This window comes from Notolepis coatsorum (genome assembly GCF_963971535.1).
Source record: "Notolepis coatsorum genome assembly, chromosome: 2".
Lineage (NCBI taxonomy): Eukaryota > Metazoa > Chordata > Actinopteri > Aulopiformes > Paralepididae > Notolepis > Notolepis coatsorum.
Window position 1 is genome coordinate 215,653,051 of NC_140166.1, and position 25,501 is coordinate 215,678,551.

The 25,501-nt window shown below is 43.7% G+C and overlaps 1 protein-coding gene across 1 annotated transcript in view; it reads right to left on the minus strand.

Annotated features, from left to right (window-relative positions):
• LOC311223751 (uncharacterized protein) overlaps nucleotides 1-25,501 on the minus strand; it is a gene marked incomplete at both ends in the record, with an annotated part of 318,597 nt that overhangs the window by 92,167 nt on the left and 200,929 nt on the right. The window contains 4 exon segments of the mRNA XM_084308521.1: nucleotides 3,270-3,379; nucleotides 4,239-4,352; nucleotides 10,768-12,468; nucleotides 19,436-19,618. Of these exon segments, the coding sequence (XP_084164647.1) occupies nucleotides 3,270-3,379; nucleotides 4,239-4,352; nucleotides 10,768-12,468; nucleotides 19,436-19,618 (2,108 nt within the window).

Genomic DNA, 25,501 nt, shown 5'->3' on the forward strand with positions numbered 1-25,501 from the left:
CAGTGATTAGTAGCGTGGTCATTATACAAGCATCTATAAGGAGTGATTAGTAGAGTGGTCATTATACAAGCATCTATAAGGAGTGATTAGTAGCATGGTCATTATACAAGCATCTATAAGGAGTGATTAGTAGAGTGGTCATTATACAAACATCTATAAGCAGTGATTAGTAGCGTGGTCATTATACAAGCATCTATAAGCAGTGATTAGTAGCGTGGTCATTATACAAACATCTATAAGGAGTGATTAGTAGCGTGGTCATTATACAAGCATCTATAAGCAGTGATTAGTAGCGTGGTCATTATACAAGCATCTATAAGGAGTGATTAGTAGCGTGGTCATTATACAAACATCTATAAGGAGTGATTAGTAGCGTGGTCATTATACAAACATCTATAAGCAGTGATTAGTAACGTGGTCATTATACAAACATCTATAAGGAGTGATTAGTAGCGTGGTCATTATACAAACATCTATAAGCAGTGATTAGTAGCGTGGTTATTATACAAACATCTATAAGCAGTGATTAGTAGCGTGGTCATTATACAAACATCTATAAGCAGTGATTAGTAGCGTGGTCATTATACAAGCATCTATAAGGAGTGATTAGTAGAGTGGTCATTATACAAGCATCTATAAGGAGTGATTAGTAGCATGGTCATTATACAAGCATCTATAAGGAGTGATTAGTAGAGTGGTCATTATACAAGCATCTATAAGGAGTGATTAGTAGAGTGGTCATTATACAAGCATCTATAAGGAGTGATTAGTAGCGTGGTCATTATACAAGCATCTATAAGGAGTGATTAGTAGCGTGGTAATTATACAAGCATCTATAAGGAGTGATTAGTAGCGTGGTCATTATACAAACATCTATAAGCAGTGATTAGTAGCGTGGTCATTATACAAACATCTATAAGGAGTGATTAGTAGCGTGGTCATTATACAAGCATCTATAAGCAGTGATTAGTAGCATGGTCATTATACAAACATCTATAAGGAGTGATTAGTAGCGTGGTCATTATACAAGCATCTATAAGGAGTGATTAGTAGAGTGGTCATTATACAAGCATCTATAAGGAGTGATTAGTAGCGTGGTCATTATACAAGCATCTATAAGGAGTGATTAGTAGCGTGGTCATTATACAAGCATCTATAAGGAGTGATTAGTAGAGTGGTCATTATACAAACATCTATAAGCAGTGATTAGTAGCGTGGTCATTATACAAGCATCTATAAGGAGTGATTAGTAGAGTGGTCATTATACAAACATCTATAAGCAGTGATTAGTAGCGTGGTTATTATACAAACATCTATAAGGAGTGATTAGTAGAGTGGTCATTATACAAGCATCTATAAGGAGTGATTAGTAGCGTGGTCATTATACAAACATCTATAAGGAGTGATTAGTAGCGTGGTCATTATACAAGCATCTATAAGGAGTGATTAGTAGAGTGGTCATTATACAAACATCTATAAGGAGTGATTAGTAGAGTGGTCATTATACAAGCATCTATAAGCAGTGATTAGTAGCGTGGTCATTATACAAACATCTATAAGCAGTGATTAGTAGCGTGGTCATTATACAAGCATCTATAAGGAGTGATTAGTAGAGTGGTCATTATACAAGCATCTATAAGGAGTGATTAGTAGCATGGTCATTATACAAGCATCTATAAGGAGTGATTAGTAGAGTGGTCATTATACAAGCATCTATAAGGAGTGATTAGTAGAGTGGTCATTATACAAGCATCTATAAGGAGTGATTAGTAGCGTGGTCATTATACAAGCATCTATAAGGAGTGATTAGTAGCGTGGTAATTATACAAGCATCTATAAGGAGTGATTAGTAGCGTGGTCATTATACAAACATCTATAAGCAGTGATTAGTAGCGTGGTCATTATACAAACATCTATAAGGAGTGATTAGTAGCGTGGTCATTATACAAGCATCTATAAGCAGTGATTAGTAGCATGGTCATTATACAAACATCTATAAGGAGTGATTAGTAGCGTGGTCATTATACAAGCATCTATAAGGAGTGATTAGTAGAGTGGTCATTATACAAGCATCTATAAGCAGTGATTAGTAGCATGGTCATTATACAAACATCTATAAGGAGTGATTAGTAGCGTGGTCATTATACAAGCATCTATAAGGAGTGATTAGTAGCGTGGTCATTATACAAGCATCTATAAGGAGTGATTAGTAGCGTGGTCATTATACAAGCATCTATAAGGAGTGATTAGTAGAGTGGTCATTATACAAACATCTATAAGCAGTGATTAGTAGCGTGGTCATTATACAAGCATCTATAAGGAGTGATTAGTAGAGTGGTCATTATACAAACATCTATAAGCAGTGATTAGTAGCGTGGTTATTATACAAACATCTATAAGGAGTGATTAGTAGAGTGGTCATTATACAAGCATCTATAAGGAGTGATTAGTAGCGTGGTCATTATACAAACATCTATAAGGAGTGATTAGTAGCGTGGTCATTATACAAGCATCTATAAGGAGTGATTAGTAGAGTGGTCATTATACAAACATCTATAAGGAGTGATTAGTAGAGTGGTCATTATACAAGCATCTATAAGGAGTGATTAGTAGCGTGGTCATTATACAAGCATCTATAAGGAGTGATTAGTAGCGTGGTCATTATACAAGCATCTATAAGGAGTGATTAGTAGCGTGGTCATTATACAAACATCTATAAGGAGTGATTAGTAGCGTGGTCATTATACAAACATCTATAAGCAGTGATTAGTAGCGTGGTCATTATACAAACATCTATAAGCAGTGATTAGTAGCGTGGTCATTATACAAGCATCTATAAGGAGTGATTAGTAGCGTGGTCATTATACAAGCATCTATAAGGAGTAGGGGTGTAACGGTACACAAAAACCACAACCTCGGTTTTGAAGTCAAGGTTCGGTACGGGTTTTCGGTACATTGGGGGAAAGTTTGGCTTTCCATGTTCCACTCAGGGGTGATGTAGTGTGCCGTAACTAATTGTACTTGTAGGGCTGTCAAACGAATATTCTATATTGAAATTAATAATCGACTTGTGTAAAAAAAAGAAAATTATAATAATAATTATATTAGATTGTGAAAAAAAACAGCCCCCGGTGGGCGGTCGTTAGTGGTTAACATATATTCGTTCGGTACACTACACAGCCGTTCGGTACGGTACGGTACCCACTGAAACGGTTCGGTTCGGTACGGATACGTGTACCTTTACACCCCTAATAAGGAGTGATCAGTACCGTGGCGGCTGGCCGTCCTCTTGCTCCAGGCTGTGGAGCCGCACTCTGCTGCCCTGCCTGGCGATGGCCTGGGTCAGGCCTCTCTGCTCACTCAGCTCCTGCTCCAGCTCCTGCGGGGAGGAGGAGGACGACTCACGTCACAACACAAGGCCTTTAACCCTTTCACTGCCACGCTACCAACGTGTTAACCCTTCCACTGCCACACGGCGAATAACCCGTTCACTACCACGCTACAGAAGGTTAACCCTCTGTAGCGTGGTAGTGAAAGGGTTAACCTTTTTTATTTTTTGTATCCACTTTTTCTCCTCCTGTTTTTTCTGTGTTTTTCTCCCATCCCAATTTTTTGTCGTTATGCCAATTCCCCCCTCCCCTTCCTGGTCGTTGCTCGCATGTGCCCCCCACTGGTCGGTCTAGAGACCCTGAAGTCTATCAGATGCTTCCTCCGAGACATAGGAGACAGCCAGCAGCATCTTTTTCACCTGCCAGCACGGACTCTCATTGGTGAAGTGTAACGCGTGGGAGGTCACACTACCTTCACCATCTCCCTCCCTCGCTGTGCAGGCGCCCCGACCGACCTGTAGGAGTCGCTGTTTACAACGACCAGAATACCACCCCACCGGCTTCCCTCCCGCTGACTCTGCCAATTGAGCCAGTATGACGGCCGGCCAAGCCGGAGGCAACGCTGACAGCCGGATTCGATACCAGTGTGTGACGAGCGCTTAGTCCGCTGCGCCACCCAGCCGCCCCCAGGGTTAACCTTTTGTAGTGTGGCAGTGAAAGGGTTAAACCCGCTAGCTTCAATAACCCGTATCGATGCAACGAGACGCACGGACATCTTCCGGAGTGAATACTGCTGATGATAATATATGCAATCCAAAGCATTTCAGTTCACAAATCACTCCACAAACACTTTCTGTTTCTTCTTGTATTATAGTATTTCAGTCTCTTTGTATTCTTGTTCTGCGTTACCTTCTGTTGCTGCATGCTGTTCTGCCTGAGGAGTTTGTTTCTCGGTGAAGAGAACATCTCCTGAACACTGGCACTGCGCTGCAGTTGAGGTTTGGAGGAGCGTGTAGCCTCCCTCTGGTGGAGTGAGGAGACAGGGATACAAGAGGACATGGTGAGGAAAAGTCATATCTTCATCATCATCATCATCATCATCATCATCATCATCTTCTTCTTCCTTATCATCACCATCACCATCATCATCATCATCATCATCATCATCATCATCAACATTATCATCATCATCATCATCATCATCATCATCATCATCATCATCATCATCTAATGATAAGTATAAACACTCTGGGTGCAGGAGGAAATGTATATTTCTACTCATATTTACCTTTTTACTTGCAATGTAAAACTGATATGTTGTACTTTAGTAAACATATTAGAAATATACAATTTTGATAAGCAAACAGCAACCACAAATACATCAAAAACACAATTTCAATATACTTAAGCACATCTTAAGTGCATTAAGTACAACCTAAGGGGTTTAAATTCAACACAACATTTGTATACTTTCTGAATACATGAAAGGTATAACAAAGTATGCAGTATACTTTCAGAAAATATACTTATACGTATACATTGTTTTGACTTGGGTATTGAGTATATGGAAGACTTCCTGTCTCTTAAAATAATATTAGTGTACCGGGCACAAAGTCAAGTTCCTTTCTTAATCCCCTTGGGGAAATTAATTATGTTTTTTATGAAAGAGTCTGTGGGAGGTACCAGAGGAGAGATTGCACCATCACCGTGGTGTCAGACAGGCGTCAATATTGACCTTAGTTACATTACATAGGATTACATTAGGTTCTTTAGGACCTAGTTCAGCGGTTATCAGCCTGTTGTGCAGGTTCTGCTCAGGACGTCACGACACACTCAGTTCAATGCTAGCGAGATAGTGTTTAAGTTATTATTGTGATGGATCACGGTCTATGTGGGTTTGGTTTTAGTTTATTCCTGTGTGTTATGGATGTATTTGGGGTTTTCTCTGGTGAGCTGTCAATCACCAGACACCAGTTATTTTGGGTTTTCTCTGGTGAGCTGTCAATCACCAGACACCAGTTATTTTGAGTTTTCTCTGGTGAGCTGTCAATCACCAGACACCAGTTAATTATTGCCATGCGGCATTGCAGTTGTGTGGGCTTGATTGCCACCTGATTAAAGTGCCTGTAAGTAGGCTTGGTTTCCTGTGTTCAGATGCTTGTTCATTCCATGTTTTCCCTCAGTAGTAGAGGAGTGTCTAAAGTACGTATGTTTCTAGGGTTTTCTCTTTCTGTAGTTATTTTGGTTTCCTGGTTCTTTTCAACAGCTAGGCAGTGGCACAGGTAGTTATTTTGAGGGGTTTCCCCATTTCTATTATCCAGTGTTCTTGTGTTTCCCCCCCCACCCTATCTCATCGCTCTGCGATATGTGTGTCTGCACCCCCTCCCCGCCCATTCCTGACAATTGTTCTTTATGACAAAAATAACAAAAGCAACAAAGATAACTGATGATAACACATGGGACCCGCTGGTTGAGAACCAGGGAACTAGATCACAATTGGTATTCACTAAGAAAAAGACATGTTTATGTTACATTACAAAAACTCCTCTCACACTGTATTGATTATAAATGACTGGTGACTGTTTTTAAAGCTCTGAATGGGCTGGCTCCATTGCACCTGGCTGACCACCACCACACCCCATCCAGAGCCATAAGGTCTGCTGACCAGCTGCTGCTGGAGGTGCCCAGCACCAGGCTCAAAACCAGGGGCCACAGAGCCTTCGCTGATGGAGCCCCTCGGCTCTGGAACAGCCTCCCCTCCCCCACATTAGATCTGCCCAGAGCCTAGAGAGGCTTCTTAAAACACACCTTTTCCCCCCTGGCCTTTGATCAGAGTTAGCCGGCCGCCTGTCAACTACGTTTGCTGTTACTCTGGACTTTTTGTATCTATTTGATTACTTCTTGTCTCTTTTTATATTGCACCTTGCTCTTGTTTCTTAGTGTGCTATACTTATTTACTGTAATTTAGTGCATTTTATTTGTTACTGTACTGTACGTGTTTTTATTGTGTTCTACTGTAAAGCACTTTGGGGGGCTTTTAGTCATTGTAAACATGCTATATAAATAAAGCTGACTTGACTTGACAGCATCACTTCACAAACAGTTCCTCTTGGGGGTTAAAGGTCCAAAAAACAAGGCTGATTTATTTTTCTCATAATGCCACACACACATCCAACAACTCTAAACAGTTTTGCGAACACATTCATTTGGTTTGACAGCTATCGAGAGTAACTGAGTTTGAATGTGGCCACCGGTGATGTCATCGGGGACATTGAATCCTCGTTGTGTTAATTACAGTTAATTACCTTGTTTTATAGGGACTGCTACCTTATCCTTTCATTGAGCTGTAATTAAGTAAGTATGGGTGTGTTTCATTTAGTAACGCTGAGGTGGAGAGATGTCATTTGTAATTAACTACCGTAACCATGTGACCCAAGATAATTAAATAGTGAACTATTACAACTTGACTGAAGATAAACCCCCACCCAACTATAGACCACTGCACTTCCGCGTTACATTGAGCTCATGGAGGAGAGAGCAGGGCGAGAAAATGAATGAATGTGGATGAGAGCCTTGACATTAACTCTTTGCCCGCCAAACCCGAGAAAAGTCGGGTTTCGTTGCCACCCGTTGAGCGCCAAACCCGACTTTTCTCGGGTTTTGATCCATTGATCTTTTTCCTTTGATCCCCGTTCTGAACACTCGCTCGGAGCTTCCTGGGTCTCCCTGGCACAGCTTCCTACGTTGGAATTGCAATGACGATCGAATCCCGCCAGGTGGTAGTATTGCCTACCTTTTGAACTGGGATAGTTTAGTGTGGGGCCACTTTAGTGTGGGGAGTGTCTGCAAGAACTCCTCCCCCTCAGAGGGAATCAGGACAGAGCAATTCTATGTGTATTTTACCGGACCTAAAACATGCTTTTGGTAACGATCGCAGTTTCGAGTTAAAATGACCCCCCCCCCCTTGATGATTTTGTGAAGACACATATGTATATGGTATATACCTTTGATTTGGAAGTATTTGGGGTTTCAGGCGAGCAAACGGAACGATTTGGGCATATTGCATATAACGCGCCATATCTTGCGATCTATGAAAAAAGACTGGATTATTTTGGAAAGGGGCGATGTTTAGCATGGAATAGCACACATAGAAATGAACTGGTTAGTCAGTCGTGGACTATAAACAATGCCTGTCAAATGAGCCACTATTGTCTCCATACCTATAATACAGAACACGCGATGGGTCCACAAACATCGCTAAAATGGTCAATAACGCTGGCGCCATTAACACATTGAGTGCCACGCCCCTTTGACCATATATGGGCTAGAGTGCCAGCACTGAAGTCAATGGGAGGTCGGGGAAATTTGCAAAGGCTTAAACTATATCTTAAATTATGGCTATGGGTCTAAAACACCCCTCGCTTATCAATGACTTGCTTGCAGTCAACATGTACCAAACGGATTGTTTTTTCATTGGTACATTTCTGTTTTATACCGTTTTGAATATGAGTATAGTTTTGGAGAGTTCTAGTAATTCCAGAGAAATTCCGCGATAATAGCTCTTTAGTGGAATACACAAAACACATTTTTCGGCTGATTTATGAATCGTTTTCAAATAAACGCTAGATTATCGATAGTATATGTGTACTTATGCACGCTAGAGAAGCGGGCTGAAGAATCTATTATCCATGACCTGGTCAGCGCTAACGTCATACACACACACAGACACGCTGCGATGGCTGAGAAAAAAACATCTAATTAACCCAATACTGGTAAAATAGAGTCCGTACCTCACATCAGATGTTCTGCAAAAAGATGAATCCAATTCCTGATCGCCATTCCAAATATTGATCGCGTTTATTGATCCAACGTTATAGTCCGAAACACATAATCGACGCTGCTCTGAGGGTCCTCAGTCAATCTGGTAACACGATCCTGCTTGCCCGAGATGGGAAAACCCTAGCCCCTTTCGTGACTTTCGGTTTGCAAGCCTGTGGCTTTTGTGACCGGAGTCACTTGCCCACCCGCCCCGATCACCCAGTAGAGAAACGACCAAGCGTCGTCAAGGGGCTCGCGGTGTGTCAAGAATACATCAGATCTGAATTTCAAAGATACCCAGCATACAATATGGGTCCAACACAGCTCCACGATGGGGTCTGGAAGCTCGCAGTTGCCAATAAACAGTTTAAAACATTGTTACTCGACGAGTGGTATTTACAGACCGAACGTCCATCTCCGCCGTTGGTGTCACAGCGCATGCGCACCATTCCGCGTTCACGTTACTGGGAAGAAGCGGAAGAACCAGAGGACATCTCGTTGCTACAACTAGGAAGCTTCACGCTTTGACTCTATATATATCTATGGATGAAACGCCCACATCCATACTTCCGCAATTCGTGACGCGAAGTGGGAGATATGGGGTCTATAAAAGAATCCCATATGTCCTAGTAGGAATTACCACTAGGAGGCTGACGTGAATGGTTTTTCCCAGTCGGAAGCTGGTTCTTCCGCTTCTTCCCAGTAACGTGAACGCGGCATGGTGCGCATGCGCTGTGACACCAACGGCGGAGATGGACGTTCGGTCTGTAAATACCACTCGTCGAGTAACAATGTTTTAAACTGTTTATTGGCAACTGCAAGCTTCCAGACCCCATTGTGGAGCTGTGTTGGACCCATATTGTACGCTGGGTATCTTTGAAATTCAGATCTGATGTATTCTTGACACACCGCGAGCCCCTTGACGGCGCTTGGTCGTTTCTCTACTGGGTGATCGGGGCGGGTGGGCAAGTGACTCCGGTCACAAAAGCCACAGGCTTGCAAACCGAAAGTCACGAAAGGGGCTAGGAAAACCCCGGACCGGACTTTTTTTCTGATGCACAACCCCAGCCAATCCAATCCAATGATGTGCAATACCATCCGGGAGACGATAGGCAGCGGTATTTTCCCTTTTCGAGCTCAGACCCATTCACAATGATAACGTCAGGCTGGATGGATGCAAAATGAATGGATATCGCTAATAAAAGAAATAACGATTAAAAGACGAGAAAACTCGTCATTGGCACTCAACGCATGGCGAGTTAGCACGACTAATCTCGTCGTTGGCACTCAATGTGTTAAGTAAAGATGGGAAAAGAGCGTGGCGGTCAATGAGTTAAGTGGTTGTAGCAACGGCTGTGGTGGTGCTGGAGACATGATCCAATAGACTTTTATACGCCCGAGTCTCCTGAACACGGAGAGACCAATCCCAAGTTGATCGGCACTTTCGTGGCCGAGCTATAGTCACTTCTCCGCGCCTACTCCCGAACTCTGCATGCGCAGATTGATAAACCTAGATCTCTAGACAATCCAGAGAGACTCCACAGGCAATCTGCACATGCAGAGTTCGGGAGTAGGTGCGGGAAAGTGACTATAGGACTATTGTGAAATATAGGTAAACCATCATAGACTGTGTCATGGGGCTATCCCATGCCCTATAAGTAGGGATGCACATGGGCCTTAATTGGTTTGACCTGTTCCCCACATGTGGTCATGCGGCCAAACATTTAGTTTAGGCCTTCGGCCTAGTTTGTTTTGTTATGTTGTTTTGTAATACAGACACCTTTGTTTAAAGCATACCATGTTATGTAGAATTAAAGTACATACATTTGTTTATAAATACCGTTTGTCTGTGCTCCCACTTGGTTCCTTGTATGATCTCTGGCTGCCCAACCAGAACTGGGAGGGGCCAGGGCCTTTTCTGGAGGGGAGATTTGGAAGGAACCAAGTGTGTTAGAGTACAGGGGGGGGTTTTCATGATGAGAAGGGAATAGACTTCTAAAGTGCTCTAAACACTGATTACTGTTTTGTGATGATAGCTCGGTAGGGAATAATGTATCCAATGTGTACAGAATGATTTAAATTGTGAAATAATGTCTGTATTGCTTAATTGATTGATTGTTGTGTTTCTGGTTTGTCCCTGTAGGAGGATAAAGCCTGGGATAGAAGCTCCTCTCAGAAGGGAGTGGCAGCAGGCTTAGAAGCGAGACACAGCCGTGCTGGAGCTAGTACCTGGCTGTAGCCAAGGGCCTAGTCGTTGATTTTGTTAATAGAAAGTTTAATCGTTTTGTATTTTTTTGGTATCGAATTATGTTAAAATATGGTTTTGCCCGTTTTTACCACTGGGGAGCAAAATAACAAAGAGAATAAAAAACAACCACCGGGTGATGACAACCTGTCTCCGACTGCATTCTTCCACCCCTTGGCCACATCCTCACAGACTGGCAATGTGATTCTGTCATTCAGTCAACTCACGGTTTGCCACACTGCCCCTAGTGGCAGCTCAAACGTATGACACTTTGTGTGAGAGCAGTTCAAACCTCGCACCCTCTGAGGGAATAATCAACGCTCAATACAACATACTGTCTCTATACATCTGTGTCGTTTGCTGTAGTTTGTCTACCTTCTCCTGCGTCTGTGCGCTGCGGGTGGCTGTCTGCTCCTCGTTCTGTGCGCTGAGGGTGGCTGTCTGCTCCTCGTTCTGTGCGCTGAGGGTGGATGTCTGCCTCTCCTGCGTCTGTGCGCTGAGGGTGGCTGTCTGCCTCTCCTCTGTCTGTGCGCTGAGGGTGGCTGTCTGCTCCTCCTGCGTCTGTGCGCTGAGGGTGGCTGTCTGCCTCTCCTGCGTCTGTGCGCTGAGGGTGGCTGTCTGCCTCTCCTGCGTCTGTGCGCTGAGGGTGGCTGTCTGCCTCTCCTCTGTCTGTGCACTGAGGGTGGCTGTCTGCCTCTCCTCTGTCTGTGCACTGAGGGTGGCTGTCTGCCTCTCCTGCGTCTGTGCGCTGAGGGTGGCTGTCTGTCTCTCCTGCGTCTGTGCGCTGAGGGTGGCTGTCTGCTCCTCCTGTGTCTGTGCACTGAGGGTGGCTGTCTGCCTCTCCTGTGTCTGTGCACTGAGGGTGGCTGTCTGCTCCTCTGTCTGTGTGCTGAGGGTGGCTGTCTGCTCCTCGTTCTGTGCGCTGAGGGTGGATGTCTGCCTCTCCTGCGTCTGTGCGCTGAGGGTGGCTGTCTGCCTCTCCTCTGTCTGTGCGCTGAGGGTGGCTGTCTGCCTCTCCTCTGTCTGTGCGCTGAGGGTGGATGTCTGCCTCTCCTGCGTCTGTGCGCTGAGGGTGGCTGTCTGCCTCTCCTGCGTCTGTGCGCTGAGGGTGGCTGTCTGCCTCTCCTCTGTCTGTGCACTGAGGGTGGCTGTCTGCCTCTCCTCTGTCTGTGCACTGAGGGTGGCTGTCTGCTCCTCCTGCGTCTGTGCGCTGAGGGTGGCTGTCTGTCTCTCCTGCGTCTGTGCGCTGAGGGTGGCTGTCTGCTCCTCCTGTGTCTGTGCACTGAGGGTGGCTGTCTGCCTCTCCTGTGTCTGTGCGCTGAGGGTGGCTGTCTGTCTCTCCTGCGTCTGTGTGCTGAGGGTGGCTGTCTGCCTCTCCTGCGTCTGTGCGCTGAGGGTGGCTGTCTGCCTCTCCTGCGTCTGTGCGCTGAGGGTGGCTGTCTGCTCCTCCTGCGTCTGTGCGCTGAGGGTGGCTGTCTGCCTCTCCTGCGTCTGTGCGCTGAGGGTGGCTGTCTGCCTCTCCTGCGTCTGTGCGCTGAGGGTGGCTGTCTGCTCCTCCTGCGTCTGTGCACTGAGGGTGGCTGTCTGCCTCTCCTGCGTCTGTGCGCTGAGGGTAGCTGTCTGCTCCTCCTGCGTCTGTGCGCTGAGGGTGGCTGTCTGCCTCTCCTGCGTCTGTGCGCTGACGGTGGCTGTCTGCCTCTCCTGCGTCTGTGCGCTGAGGGTGGCTGTCTGCTCCTCCTGCGTCTGTGCGCTGAGGGTGGCTGTCTGCCTCTCCTGCGTCTGTGCGCTGAGGGTGGCTGTCTGCCTCTCCTGCGTCTGTGCGCTGACGGTGGCTGTCTGCCTCTCCTGCGTCTGTGCGCTGAGGGTGGCTGTCTGCCTCTCCTGCGTCTGTGCGCTGAGGGTGGCTGTCTGCTCCTCGTTCTTCTTCTCCTGCAGCAGCACCTGGAAGGTGACCAGGCTGGTCTTGAGGAGGTCCAGTCTGGAGGAGAGCAGCTCCGCAGCTCCTCCTACCGGTTCCTCCTGGTACTGCAGGTCACCCAGGCCCTGCACCCGCTGCTCTATCTCCAGGTACATCTCCTACACACACACACACACACAGGCACACACACACACACACACACACACACGCACATTATGTATTTACATTTTAATACACTGCACACATTGGCATACAGATTCACACACTCGCTAGTGGATCCACATTACACACACACACACACACACGCACACACACACACACACCGTATGCATGCACATTTGAATAATTTATTGATGTCCAGCCTTGCTATGGAAATACGAACGAGCGAGGGACACAAACATTGTAAATGCAGCCAGACACTGAAGACCTGTCACCAGTTACAGTTACAGTTACATATTACTGCTGCTGCTGCTGCTATCAGCTAGAAACCTTGTGATGGTCATGTTTTTATTTGAGTTGAAAGTGGACATGGTCCTCTACGTGTGAGTAGGTTTCATGACCATAATGAGACATGGTTCTCTATGTGTGAGTAGGTTTCATGACCATAAGGAGACATGGTTCTCTATGTGTGAGTAGGTTTCATGACCATAATGACCATAAGGGGACATGGTCCTCTATGTGCGAGTAGGTTTCATGACCATAAGGACTATAAAACCCATTCAAAACCCAACGTAACTTTAGAAACACATGGGTGTCAATCTGAACATGAGATTATCACTCTTGAAAACAAGGACAATCCACCTAGAGACCAGATACTGAACAGTCCTCTAGAGACCAGATACTGAGAGACCAGATACTGAGAGACCAGATACTGAACAGTCCTTTTAGAGACCAGATACTGAGAGACCAGATACTGAGAGACCAGATACTGAGATACCAGATACTGAGAGACCAGATACTGAACACTCCTCTAGAGACCAGATACTGAGAGACCAGATACTGAGAGACCAGATACTGAGAGACCAGATACTGAGAGACCAGATACTGAGAGACCAGATACTGAGAGACCAGATACTGAGAGACCAGATACTGAACAGTCCTCTTAGAGACCAGATACTGAGAGACCAGATACTGAACAGTCCTCTAGATCTATGTACATAAACCAGCCTACCAATTAATGTAAACTAGGAGCGTATACCTATAGCACACACACACACACACACACACACACACACACACACACACACACACACACACACACACACACACACACACACACACACACACACACACATGGATATAACAATATAAACTGCTGTCTGTCAGGATGGATAACAATATAAACTGGATTACGACGCCTGTTCCTCTGGAACCTCAGTAAACACAAACACCACATATATAAGAGGGTAGAGCTTTAGGGAGATAAGGGTTGTATGGAGAGATGGAGGAGGGAAGAGGGAGAGGGAGAAACAGGGTGACACAGAGAGATAGAGGGGGAGAGAGAGAGAGGGTTAGAGGGAGAGATAGAGAGGGAGAGAGATAGAGAGATAGGGGGGATGGAGAGGGAGAGAGACAGAGGGAGAGATAGAGAGAGAGGGGGAGGGAGAGAGAGATAGAGGGGAGGGGGAGAGCGAGAAAGAGAGAGGGGAGGGGGAGAGATAGGGTTAGAGGGAGAGAGAGAGAGAGAGAGAGAGAGAGAGAGAGAGAGAGAGAGAGAGAGAGAGAGAGAGAGAGAGAGAGAGAGAGAGAGAGAGAGAGAGAGAGGAGAGCAGAGACCAGCTATTAATAACATACCTCTGGAGTAGGGCTGTCCATGACTAGAGACATTCTTAGTCTACTAATAGTCAAATCTGTAATATTTTTGTTATCCTACATGTAATAATGCAGTAGGACCTCTTCGGCTAATCGACCATCCATCCATCCAACATCCATCCATCCATCCATCCATTCATTAATCCATCCATCCATTAATCCATCCATCAATCTATTCATTAATCCATCCATCCATCCATCCATTAATTCATTCATTCATCCAACACCCATCCATCCAACATCTATCCATCCAACATCCATCCATCCATCCATTCATTCATCCATCCATCCACAAATCTATTCATTAATCCATCCACCAATTCATTCATTAATCCATCCATCAATATATTCATTAATCCATCCACCAATTCATTTATTAATCCATCCATCAATCCATTCATTAATCCATCCATCAATCCATTCATTAATCCATCCATCAATCTATTCATTAATCCCTCCACCAATTAATTCATCATAAACCCAGACTCATGTAGGGATGAACCCTACAATATGCCTGTGAAGATTATAACAAACTCAGGTCTACAGACCTACAGCGCAAACACAATGCTATGACGAGGTCACACTGCGGAGTCTTGTGTTTTCATCCGCCTCCATCCAGGGATGAAACCGTAAACATCCCAGGATGTAAATGATAGGGTTCCGAGGTGAACGACCTGACAACAGGAGACCCAGCTGACTGACAGCAGTGTAGAGGTGGTGGAGGAGCCAGCTATACCTGCCCTGCACCGCATTACACAGTATGTTTGTATTCATCCACTACCTAATGATCCTCACACGTTACTCACATTTCAGTAACATTGAATACACATGTAGGTTGGATTAGTCATAGGTATAGTCATACCTATATATATACAGTAGGTGTAGTCATATTTCTGTACACAGTTTTTTCTCCACGCCCTTAGGGTCTTATTTTATACAGGAGGTGTGTGTGTATACTGTGGCCTTCCCATTCAAATACCTGACAGTAATACGCCTTACTGTAAGTAGGCTGCAGTGTTGGCTGCATAGTTGTAAAGACATATTAGCATAGTGGGTAGTAATATAGGCGAGGGAGATTATTTAGTGGCAAAATGCGTGATGGTAAAATACAGCACCGTTTAATAACACCCTGGAATAGACCTTTTTCAATGGAATTGCGTTGCTAGGGAAACAGCTTTTATTTATTTCCTGTACAGCTATAGTATTAGCACTGCAACAGGAAACACACCTGGGCCTGTTTAGAATATTGATGTTGTCATCGTTTGAAAAGGTCTATCTACCACCGGGTCCTGGGCTGAAAAGGTTTAGAATATTGATGTTGTCATAGTCTGAAAAGGTCTATCCACCACGAGTCCTGGGCTGAATGGTTCAGAAGGTAACATAGTAACACTATGTCACCCGACACAGACACAGGAAGTCATGAGAGCACTTCTTGTGAACGGTCCAGGAGGTCAGATTTAGGGTCGTAGACAAATTTGAATGAGGCCTGATCCCCAGATGCTGGGTTTGTTGTTCGCTCACAAAGCCTTCATTCAAATCTGTCTGTCGTGCCACAGGACCGTGTTTAACCTTTGAAACTTTAATGGAGGGGTCAGGTTACACTCTAGGTGGGGGGGGGGGGCAGCCATGAGTGAATCCTGGACAGATAACACCTGGCTCACCCTAGATTCAAGTGTTTCACCTATCTCTCTTCAGTAGCAGTGGCCTGCCAATAGAATAGCCAAAAGAAATGTCATTATCTGTCTGTAATGTTTTGTTTTGTTGGAATGTGTCCTAGGAAAGAGTCCTGGCTAGAAGGTACCCACTTGTTTCACCTTAAAAGGGGTTTATACAGTAAGTCTAACCCTTACCTTAACCCTACCCTTAACCACATTGGAGACGTCACGCTAGATGTGGAAAAAATTGTTTGTTTGATCATTGATTTTTTAAGTTATATTAGGATGCCTTCTAGCAATGACTTCTTTGAAGCATGTTGTAACTACACCATTCGGGTCTTTGGTTAGTAGCCAGTATGCCTGTTTGAATGGTTACGGTCCTTGGTTAGTAGCCAGTATGCCTGCTTGAATGGTTACGGTCCTTGGTTAGTAGCCAGTATGCCTGTTTGAATGGTGTAGGGTCCTTGGTTAGTAGCCAGTATGCCTGCTTGAATGGTTACGGTCCTTGGTTAGTAGCCAGTATGCCTGCTTGAATGGTTACGGTCCTTGGTTAGTAGCCAGTATGCCTGCTTGAATGGTTACGGTCCTTGGTTAGTAGCCAGTATGCCTGTTTGAATGGTGTAGGGTCCTTGGTTAGTAGCCAGTATACCTGTACCTCGTATGGCATGGGTGCCTGCTTCGGTGTCTATGTAGACCTGCTTGTGTGTGTTTGTTGATATGATATCAGTGTAATTTTGCTTCCTGGTGAATGCCACATGCAAGCCCCTAGAGGTTTTTTTAGGCAATTCTCCTACACATCCCTTGTGGATTGTATTGTATTATATATGTAATTGTTTTTATATGTGTAAATAAACAAACAAACAAACAAACAAACCACCTGTTTGGCAATTTGGCCAACCCCCCGGCAGCACGCTGTGCCCTCAAGGCAGCATGTTAGCCGACCTGCGTTGTTTACACCACCTAGTTATCTGCTCCCTAATGACAACAGCACTACGGCTATTCAAACAGCACTGCGTTTGCCAACGCCGAATGAAACTGAACCTGCAGTCAGCCACCTGTCAGCCGTGAGTAGAGGAGAGCAATAAACGGTGAAACTGGTCGACGGTTAATGAACTCTGCTCGCTGTGCGTGATTTATCTAAAACCGGTCGACTGGTAATGAACTTTAGACAGACATACTACTGAATACTGATACTGTGGCAGATCTCACCCCCCCTCCCCCTCTCATGGATATGTGAAGGATGGGAGATATTATTGCCACGGAAGGAGTAGAGACAATTAGGTAGCTGATTAGTACTGATAGAACACACCTGCGCATCATTAGTTCACCCACATCTCACACGCCCAGACCCACACACTACAAAGCCACTTGGTTAGTCAGGAGTAAGTTGAGCGGAGGTGAGGTTGGAGTTGTTGTATTGAGAGATTGAGTTATTTGGAGTTGTGTGAGGTGAGAGGTAGTGAGAGGAGAGGTGAAGGTGAGAAGGTGTTCATTGTGTACTGGACCCTGGACTGGCTGAGAAACCCCCTTGTGTACTGACCCTGGACCGGATGACTACCCTGAGTATTGAACAATCCCTTTTTCTGTCGGCGAGCCTGTTTTGTGGTTGTGTTTTTGACAAATTACGACCATTCTCTTGCCTATCAAACTGGATTCTGCCTTAATTCAATAATTCAGCCGTAAAGGAATGTGAATCCCTACCCTCCTTCAAAACCGCTCTCAAAGAGCACCTACGGGTGGCTGCAATTAGAAACTGGCCCTGGTAAATGTCAACCCCCCCCCCCCCCCACCCACCCACCCAAACCCCGCCAATGTACAGTTTCTTCCCCTTCGGATGGATTTTTTTTTATTATCTCGTTTTCTTACACAGTACCGCATATTTGTATGTCCTATATGTTATGATGAATTGAAAATGGGGGACCCTGATGTAAACAAGACGAAAGTCTTTCTCTGGTCTGCATCCCCTTAACACATTGTGTGTATTGAGCCGTAGGCTACTGTATTGTACCTATTCTGCAATCTGTTAATAAAGTTTTCAATCCATCAAAACATACAGCGAGATCTCTGTGAACTCACTTCTGAAGCCGCCAGAGGATTCCCCGACAGACAAAAAAACGTGTTTTCCATCTGATGAACTTTGATGACCCGCTTTATTTTTAGGGTCAGTGATCTATTGATCAAGTATCTTTAAACCGGTACCTGACCAGTAACCATAGATCATTACCGTTCCTTATTGATCAGGACACAAGACCTTATATTGTGTCAGGTCAACACTCCCTATTCTAAGGTTGTTGTCGTTTGTTTGCATGTGGGCCCAGTACCTCTTAACTATTCAAAAAGTTTATATAATATGCAAAATGTATTCAAGTTTAGATACTAGAGCTGCAGCAGGTCGTTTTTTACGGATACCCAATACAATTCACTGTTTTTGGACTATATTACTATATTATGTGTCAACAATAGGAGGTTGTTGTTCTTCGCCCATCGTTGAGGATAATATATAACATAAGTGTAGCATGTAGGTAAAACCCAGCGTGTCTCACTATATACTGGGCTCCTGTTGCAGCTCGGGCCTCCATCGGTGTTATCGTCCGTATAAAGGAACATGCCAAGATATTGGGAAATTAGCTTACCGTCTTCTCCAGAGAAAGACAAGAAGATATATACCAGTTTCCTCTCTGTGCGTTCAGTAGAAAGCTATCTGGCTGCATGTTAGCCTAGCTTAGCACAATGAATGGAAGCGGACAGTGCCGGTTAGCCTAGGCATTGTCCAACTAACACCTCTCCCGAAGGCTAAACGGCACTGTCCGCTTCCATTCATTGTGCTAAGCTAGGCTAACGTGCAGCCAGATAGCTTTCTACTGAACGCACAGAGAGGAAACTGGTCTCTATCTTCTTGTCTCTCTCTGGAGAAGACGGTCAGCTCATTTCCCAAAATGTTGGCGTGTTCCTTTAACCCTCATGTTGTGTTAGGAATTGGCACCACTGACCGTTGTTAGCGGGTCAATGTTGACCCGGGGTCTAACTCAGTCCTGACCACTAAAAAGAAAGGAGTATCACTCAATATAGTTAATACTACATCCTAACTAACATTATATGCATTCATAACCATATAATCCCATTGTAATTAGATTTTATGGCCCCCGAGACGCATCATGTCCCTTATTTTTAAGATGAAAATTAGGTTGTTCAATCATAATATACTAAATGTGAAACCCATAGATAATAATGTTTTCTGACTATAATAGAACAATATTAGAACATAACTTCTGCATTATTTTTTTGAATATTTATTATTATTTTATTTATTTATATTTAGTATTTGTATAGTACAGTTTTACCTTGCTGGGTCAAGAATGACCCTAACATCACAGTCATACCTTTTTTTCTGCAGATACCTTCAAAATTTTCTAAATGGTGAAACATTTCGTTTTGCTGTGCTTATATACAGTATGTGTTGTGGGGGATATCATAAAGCCAACTACATGGTAGTTATTACATATTATAACCTTGAAACGGGTCGCTGGAGACCCTAACACCACAGGTAACAGAATATGCTAAACACATTCTAATCTAAAAACAGAGCTACAGGTGCTCTTATCTCTAGACATGCCTGGAGGGAGCGAAGGGCTCCCGGTCTGCAGCGCCGACGACATACCTGACATGTCACGAGCTGCCGCTCCACGCTGCTGTCCTGCATGCCGGACGGGAGTCCCAGGCTCCGCTGCGCTCTCTCCAGCCAAACCTCCAGCTGGGCGGCCCGCCGCAGGCCGGCGTGGAGGGGGCAGGGGGGGGGCCCGGAGTCACACCCGACCACCGGCTGAGGAGGCTCCCCGGGGGCCTGGGACACACACACACACACACGCGTACACACCCAGCTTAGGCTGAGAGAGAGAGAGAATGACGTGCAGTGGAACCCACACCCTTAGCTAGCCGCTGTGACGTGTCTCTGTGTGTGGAGGTATCTGTGTGTCACTGAAGGTGTCGTCTGCCTACCGCTGCTGGCCCGAGGATGACCTGTAAACACACCTCTCACACCTCACTCCTCCCACCTCCTCAAACATCCTTATTTACATTTATCTGTATCGGTCATTACATTGTCTGCTTCATAATGTATCTATCTCTCTCTCTCTCTCTCTCTACCCCCCAAACCCTCTCTTGCTTTCCCTTGTACTCTGTGTGTGTCTCTCTCTCTCTCTCTCTCTCTCTCTCTTGCTTTCCCCTTGTACTCAGTGTCTCTCTCTCTCTCTTGCTTTCCCCTTGTACTCAGTGTCTCTCTATCTCTCTCTCTCTCTTGCTTTCCCCTTGTACTCAGTCTCTCTCTCTCTTGCGTTCCCCTTGTACTTAGTGTCTCTCTCTCTCTCTTGCTTTCCCCTTGTACTCAGTGTCTCTCTCTCTCTCTTGCTTTCCCCTTGTACTTAGTGTGTGTCTCTCTCTCTCTCTCTCTCTTGCTTTCCCCTTGTACTCAGTGTCTCTCTCTCTTGCTTTCCCCTTGTACTCAGTCTCTCTCTCTCGCTTTCCCCTTGTACTCAGTGTCTCTCTCTCTTGCTTTCTCCTTGTACTCAGTGTCTCTCTCTCTTGCTTTCCCCTTGTACTCAGTGTCTCTCTCTCTCTCTCTCTCTTGCTTTCCCCTTGTACTCAGTGTCTCTCTCTCTCTCTCTCTTGCTTTCCCCTTGTACTCAGTGTGTCTCTCTCTCTCTCTTGCTTTCCCCTTGTACTCAGTGTGTCTCTCTCTCCCTCTCTTGCTTTCCCCTTGTACTCAGTGTGTGTCTCTCTCTCTCTCTCTCTCTTGCTTTCTCCTTGTACTCAGTGTCTCTCGCTCTCTCTCTTGCTTTCCCCTTGTACTCAGTGTCTCTCTCTCTCTCTTAATTTCCCCTTGTACTCAGTATCTATCTCTCTCTCTCTGCCCCTCTCCCTCCCCCTCTCTCTCTCTCTCTCTCTCTCTCTCTCTCTCTCTCTCTCTCTCTCTCTCTCTCTCTCTCTCTCTCTCTCCCCCCCCATACTGCTCCACCCACCTGTGGCAGAAACCAACCAAACCACTTCCTGGAGTGGTGGCACTGGTGGCTTAAGGAGGCGGCTCCAATGACAGGGATTCATAATGGGAGAGAGAGAGAGAGATAGAGAGAGAGAGAGAGAGAGAGAGGCAGAGATAGTGTGTGAGTGTAAGAGAGAGAGAGAGAGATAGAGAGAGAGAGGCAGAGATAGTGTGTGAGTGTAAGAGAGAGAGAGAGCGAGATAGAGAGAGATAGAGAGATAGATAGAGAGGCAGATAGTGTGTAAGAGATAGAGAGAGAGGCAGAGAGAGTGTGTACGTGTAAGAGAGAGAGAGACAAAGTGAGAGAGAGACAACGTGAAAGAGAGAGAGAGATATATATATAGAGAGAGAGAGACAAAGTGAGAGAGAGAGAGATACCGTGAAAGAGAGAGAGACAAAGTGAAAGAGAGAGAGACAAAGTGAAAGAGAGAGAGACAAAGTGAGAGAGAGAGACAAAGTGAGAAAGAGAGAGAGATATATATATATATAGAGAGAGACAAAGTGAGAGAGAGACAACGTGAAAGAGAGAGAGAGAGAGAGAGAGAGAGAGATAGAGAGAGAGAGAGAGACAAAGTGAAAGAGAGAGAGAGAGACAAAGTGAGAGAGAGAGACAAAGTGAGAAAGAGAGAGAGAGAGAGAGAGAGAGAGAGAGAGAGGCCCGGGGCTTCAGAGGAGGAGCTGACACATAAAGCTGGGTTACCGCCTGTCTTGTCAGCTGACTGAACAGTGTAAACACACTTCCCTGCAGACAGTCTCTGCTTGTTGCTACCGGAGTCACTCAGCCTTGTGTTCTTTTTGTTCGTTATTTTATGGGTGAATAGGACAACGCTGTTCTTTTGACTTAAACCTTTGACTCTGTAAGAGTACATTTGAAACGTTGGATCTGCCCTATTAGCCCCATTCAAAAACACACACACCTCTTAAAACACTCCTGAACACACACACACACACACACGTGCTGCACCTTGACATGCACATACACTATAGACTATACGCAAGACACTTTCTGTAAATAACTGACTATTTTATCTTACCTCATTTTATATTTGATTTGATCTTACTACTACTACTTATTGTTACCATTCTTGTATTTATTGTTTCTTAATTGTACACTGTTGAGTCTGAGCTCGAAACACAAAGATTGCATTACCTGCAATGCCCCTGTATTTTTGTGTATTTGACAAATAAAGAACTTGAACTTGAACTTGAATCTGAATACATATCGAGCCGGCGTTAATGGGATATTTCACTTTAGTAGAACCTGTCAAATTTCTGCAGCCTTATGCATGCATTTATTTTGAGCTTATGGACCTTATGGTATTCTTGTTTTTTTATTGACTTACTGTGTTACTGTGTTTTTTTTCTTCTTGACTTGTTTAAAGAAGACGTGTCTCTGTTAACACTTTCAGTGCCGGCCTTGTTTTCCTTTTTACCCCGTTGAATGCCACCATCCACGGCCAATGTTAACGTTAATATCGCCTAATCTATGTTTTAAATTATGTCTATGTGTCTAATCTGCCCGTCGCTTATCAAAGAATCATTTTCCAGTCGACATTGTCAAGGCAGATTGTATTTTTATCGCTTCATTTCCGTTTGATAGCATTTTGAAAATCACCCGTTTTCGGGGAAAAAACAACCCATGCCTATGATAATCGCCTTTTACTGGAATATTCCAGAACGTTGTCATTTGTCGGCCTATTTATGAATAGTTTTCAAATAAACGCTAGATGATCAATAGTATATATGTGCGCACGCACGCTCGTGCCGTGCGCTGATAATCACTGCTCTTATTTCCTCATGACTTTTACAGTCAAAACAGCCATATCACATATCACATAAACGCTTATATATCCGTGAAAACGAGTCTGATTATCCTAACACTGATAACATAGATTCCTTACCTGAGGTCAGATGGTATCCAAATGGTTTATTCCAATTTCCGATCGCCATTCGAAAAAATCGATAAATTTATTGATCCATCGTGTGTACAGTATAACCCATATTCGCTGTGGCTCAGAGGCTCCAGAATGAACTCTGGTAGACCCCGGCTGCATCAGTGTGAAGTAAAATGTGGAGTCAGAAATCCGTTCTCCCATTCACTTTCATTGAGTCCATTCCAAAAGGGTGATTTACCATCTGGGAGACGATAGGGGGCGCTTTTTTCACATCTGAGTGCCGGCGGTCCCTGGATCTCCAACGGTAGGCTCGCGTGATGCAATATGATTTCAGATCGCTAATAAAAAAAAAATAAATAAAAAACGAGAATACTCGTGACGTGGCATTCAACGGTCGGGGCGTAAACCCGAGAATAGCCGTGAGTGGCATACAAAGTGTTAAGCACTTTGAGCTGCACTCCGTGTATGAAAGGTGCTATATAAATGAAGATTATTATTATTATTATTATTATTATTATTATTATTATTATTATTATTATTATTATTATTATTATTATTATTATATTATTATTATATTATTATTATTATTATTATTATTATTATTATTATTATTATTATTATTATTATTATTATTATTATTATTATTATTATTATTATTATTATTATCTATCTAGCCTTATCTTATAAGTGCATCTACAAGGAAGCTAGTGACCGCGGCTGTCCCTGTCGTCAGCCGTCAACGCCGCCATTCCTCCCAGGTGTCAGGTTCCTCGTTCACTTCCATTCATCTCGACGAGCTACTGTAAAAAATCATACTTCTGAAGTAGGAGGAACGGCGGCATCGATAGCAGACGACAAGGACAGCAGCGATCGCTAGCTTAGCTACTTGTAGGTGACCTTAGATCAGGGGTGTAAAGTACTTGAGTAATTGTACTTCGTTAAAATACTTAAGTACTGTTTTGGGGGATTTATACTTTACTCAAGTATTATTAGGTTTGTATACTTTGTACTTTTACTCCATTACATTTCAGAGAAAAAAAACATACTTTTTACTCCTTACATTTAAAATGCAGACCTACAAAGTACAAATCTTGCAGGTCCAACAATTTTTATTAGTATATTTGTTTCTCTGGCCGAACTAACATTAACGTTATTAATCCTGCGGCCGCGCTTTATTTAAAAACAGCCAATCAAATCCCCATCAATAGAAAATGAACCCGCCCATACCCATGCTGATTGGTCCTTGTGCAAGACTAGAAAGTGGGGCTCTTTGATTAAACACCTGCTATCAGGAGAATAGACAGTCAGAAAAAATGTTTTTACTTTTACTTTTTAGTACTTAAGTACATTTAAAAGTAGATTTTTTTTTTACTTTTACTCAAGTGTGTTTTTAGCCAGATACTCAGACTTTTACTTGAGTATGATTTTGAGATGGTGCACATACTTTCACTTAAGTATAATTTCTGGGTACTTTTTACACCCCTGACTTAGATAGAGGTAAGCACTGCTAAGTAAAACATACCTTTAAATGTGGTCTTATAGTCACATATAGGCTGTGATTTAACTGTACCACGGCCGTATTTTCACTCTCCTCACTCTCTCATCAGAAATGTCATTGATTGATATATATTCAATACATTTCCCTTCTCAAATCAATACGTACAATGTACAGAAACATTACTCTCATTTCACTTGTTCCAATGCAGCTGAAACTGTATTCTATTTAAAAGCAAGCCAAAAAACGTATCTCTTCACTTTAGCTTGTTAATACACCAAACAGACAAGGTGATTTTATATCCAGATTCTGAGTAATCGATACAGGAAGAGGCACTTTGTTTTTGACCCTTTTCTCATCAACCGTATTGAGTCAGGATGCAAGAATCATTAACCCTCTGCTGCTCGAACTCATTGCATCCAGACTGTGATTGTTGTGCTGTAGATCAGAAGTATTTTATTGCACTATTGCACTATTTTACTCTTTTATTACTGTCTATTTAAAAATTGCCATCGAACTGTCAGACACCATTGAGTTGATTGAATATATTTCCTGCCGTGTGTATTTGTTCTATAATGTATTTTAGAACCAAACTTTGTAATGAAACTCAAAGTATTAACCTGTTAAGTGGTAGCCCTATTTTCAGAAATTTCGCCTAAAGGTACATGCCTAAGTAAATGGAAGATTGCTCCACTTCTGCAAGGTCAATTTGCATGTTATTGGTATCTAGGAACATCTAGGGACCTGGGGGTATGTATTTCCAGTGTCAGAAATATTGTGTCTGTTACTAGGCTTGAGTAAATTGTAATGAAGAAAAGGAGAATATAAATTATGATTTATTTTTGCATCTTTGACGGTGAATAACACCATGTTAAATCTGCGGGGTAAGAGATTTCGCTCACTGAGCTCATTCACCACCTTATTGAGATCAAGTGTAAAAAAAATCTAAGCAAATGCATAAAGGGAAGATGATTAAACAGAAGGATTTGTAGATACAGTAATAAATGATAATCAATTTTAATTATGAATTCATATTTGACCTTGAACTTGACCCTGACCTTATTATGGCCAAATCATACATCTATATAGGGAAAAGGCTCCTCTTTCCAATGGCAAGGTTGAATCTGGATTTAGTCATTTCCTTGCGGTTTTACGATAAAAGAGATATAATTAGCATTTTTCCGATAAATTCGTATTTCCGATAAATCGTATAAAACATCGGTAAAAATGAAAATATACACATTGACTACTGTTTTGATAGGGTTATGGTCTTTACTCTTGGCAAAAAAAACAAACATT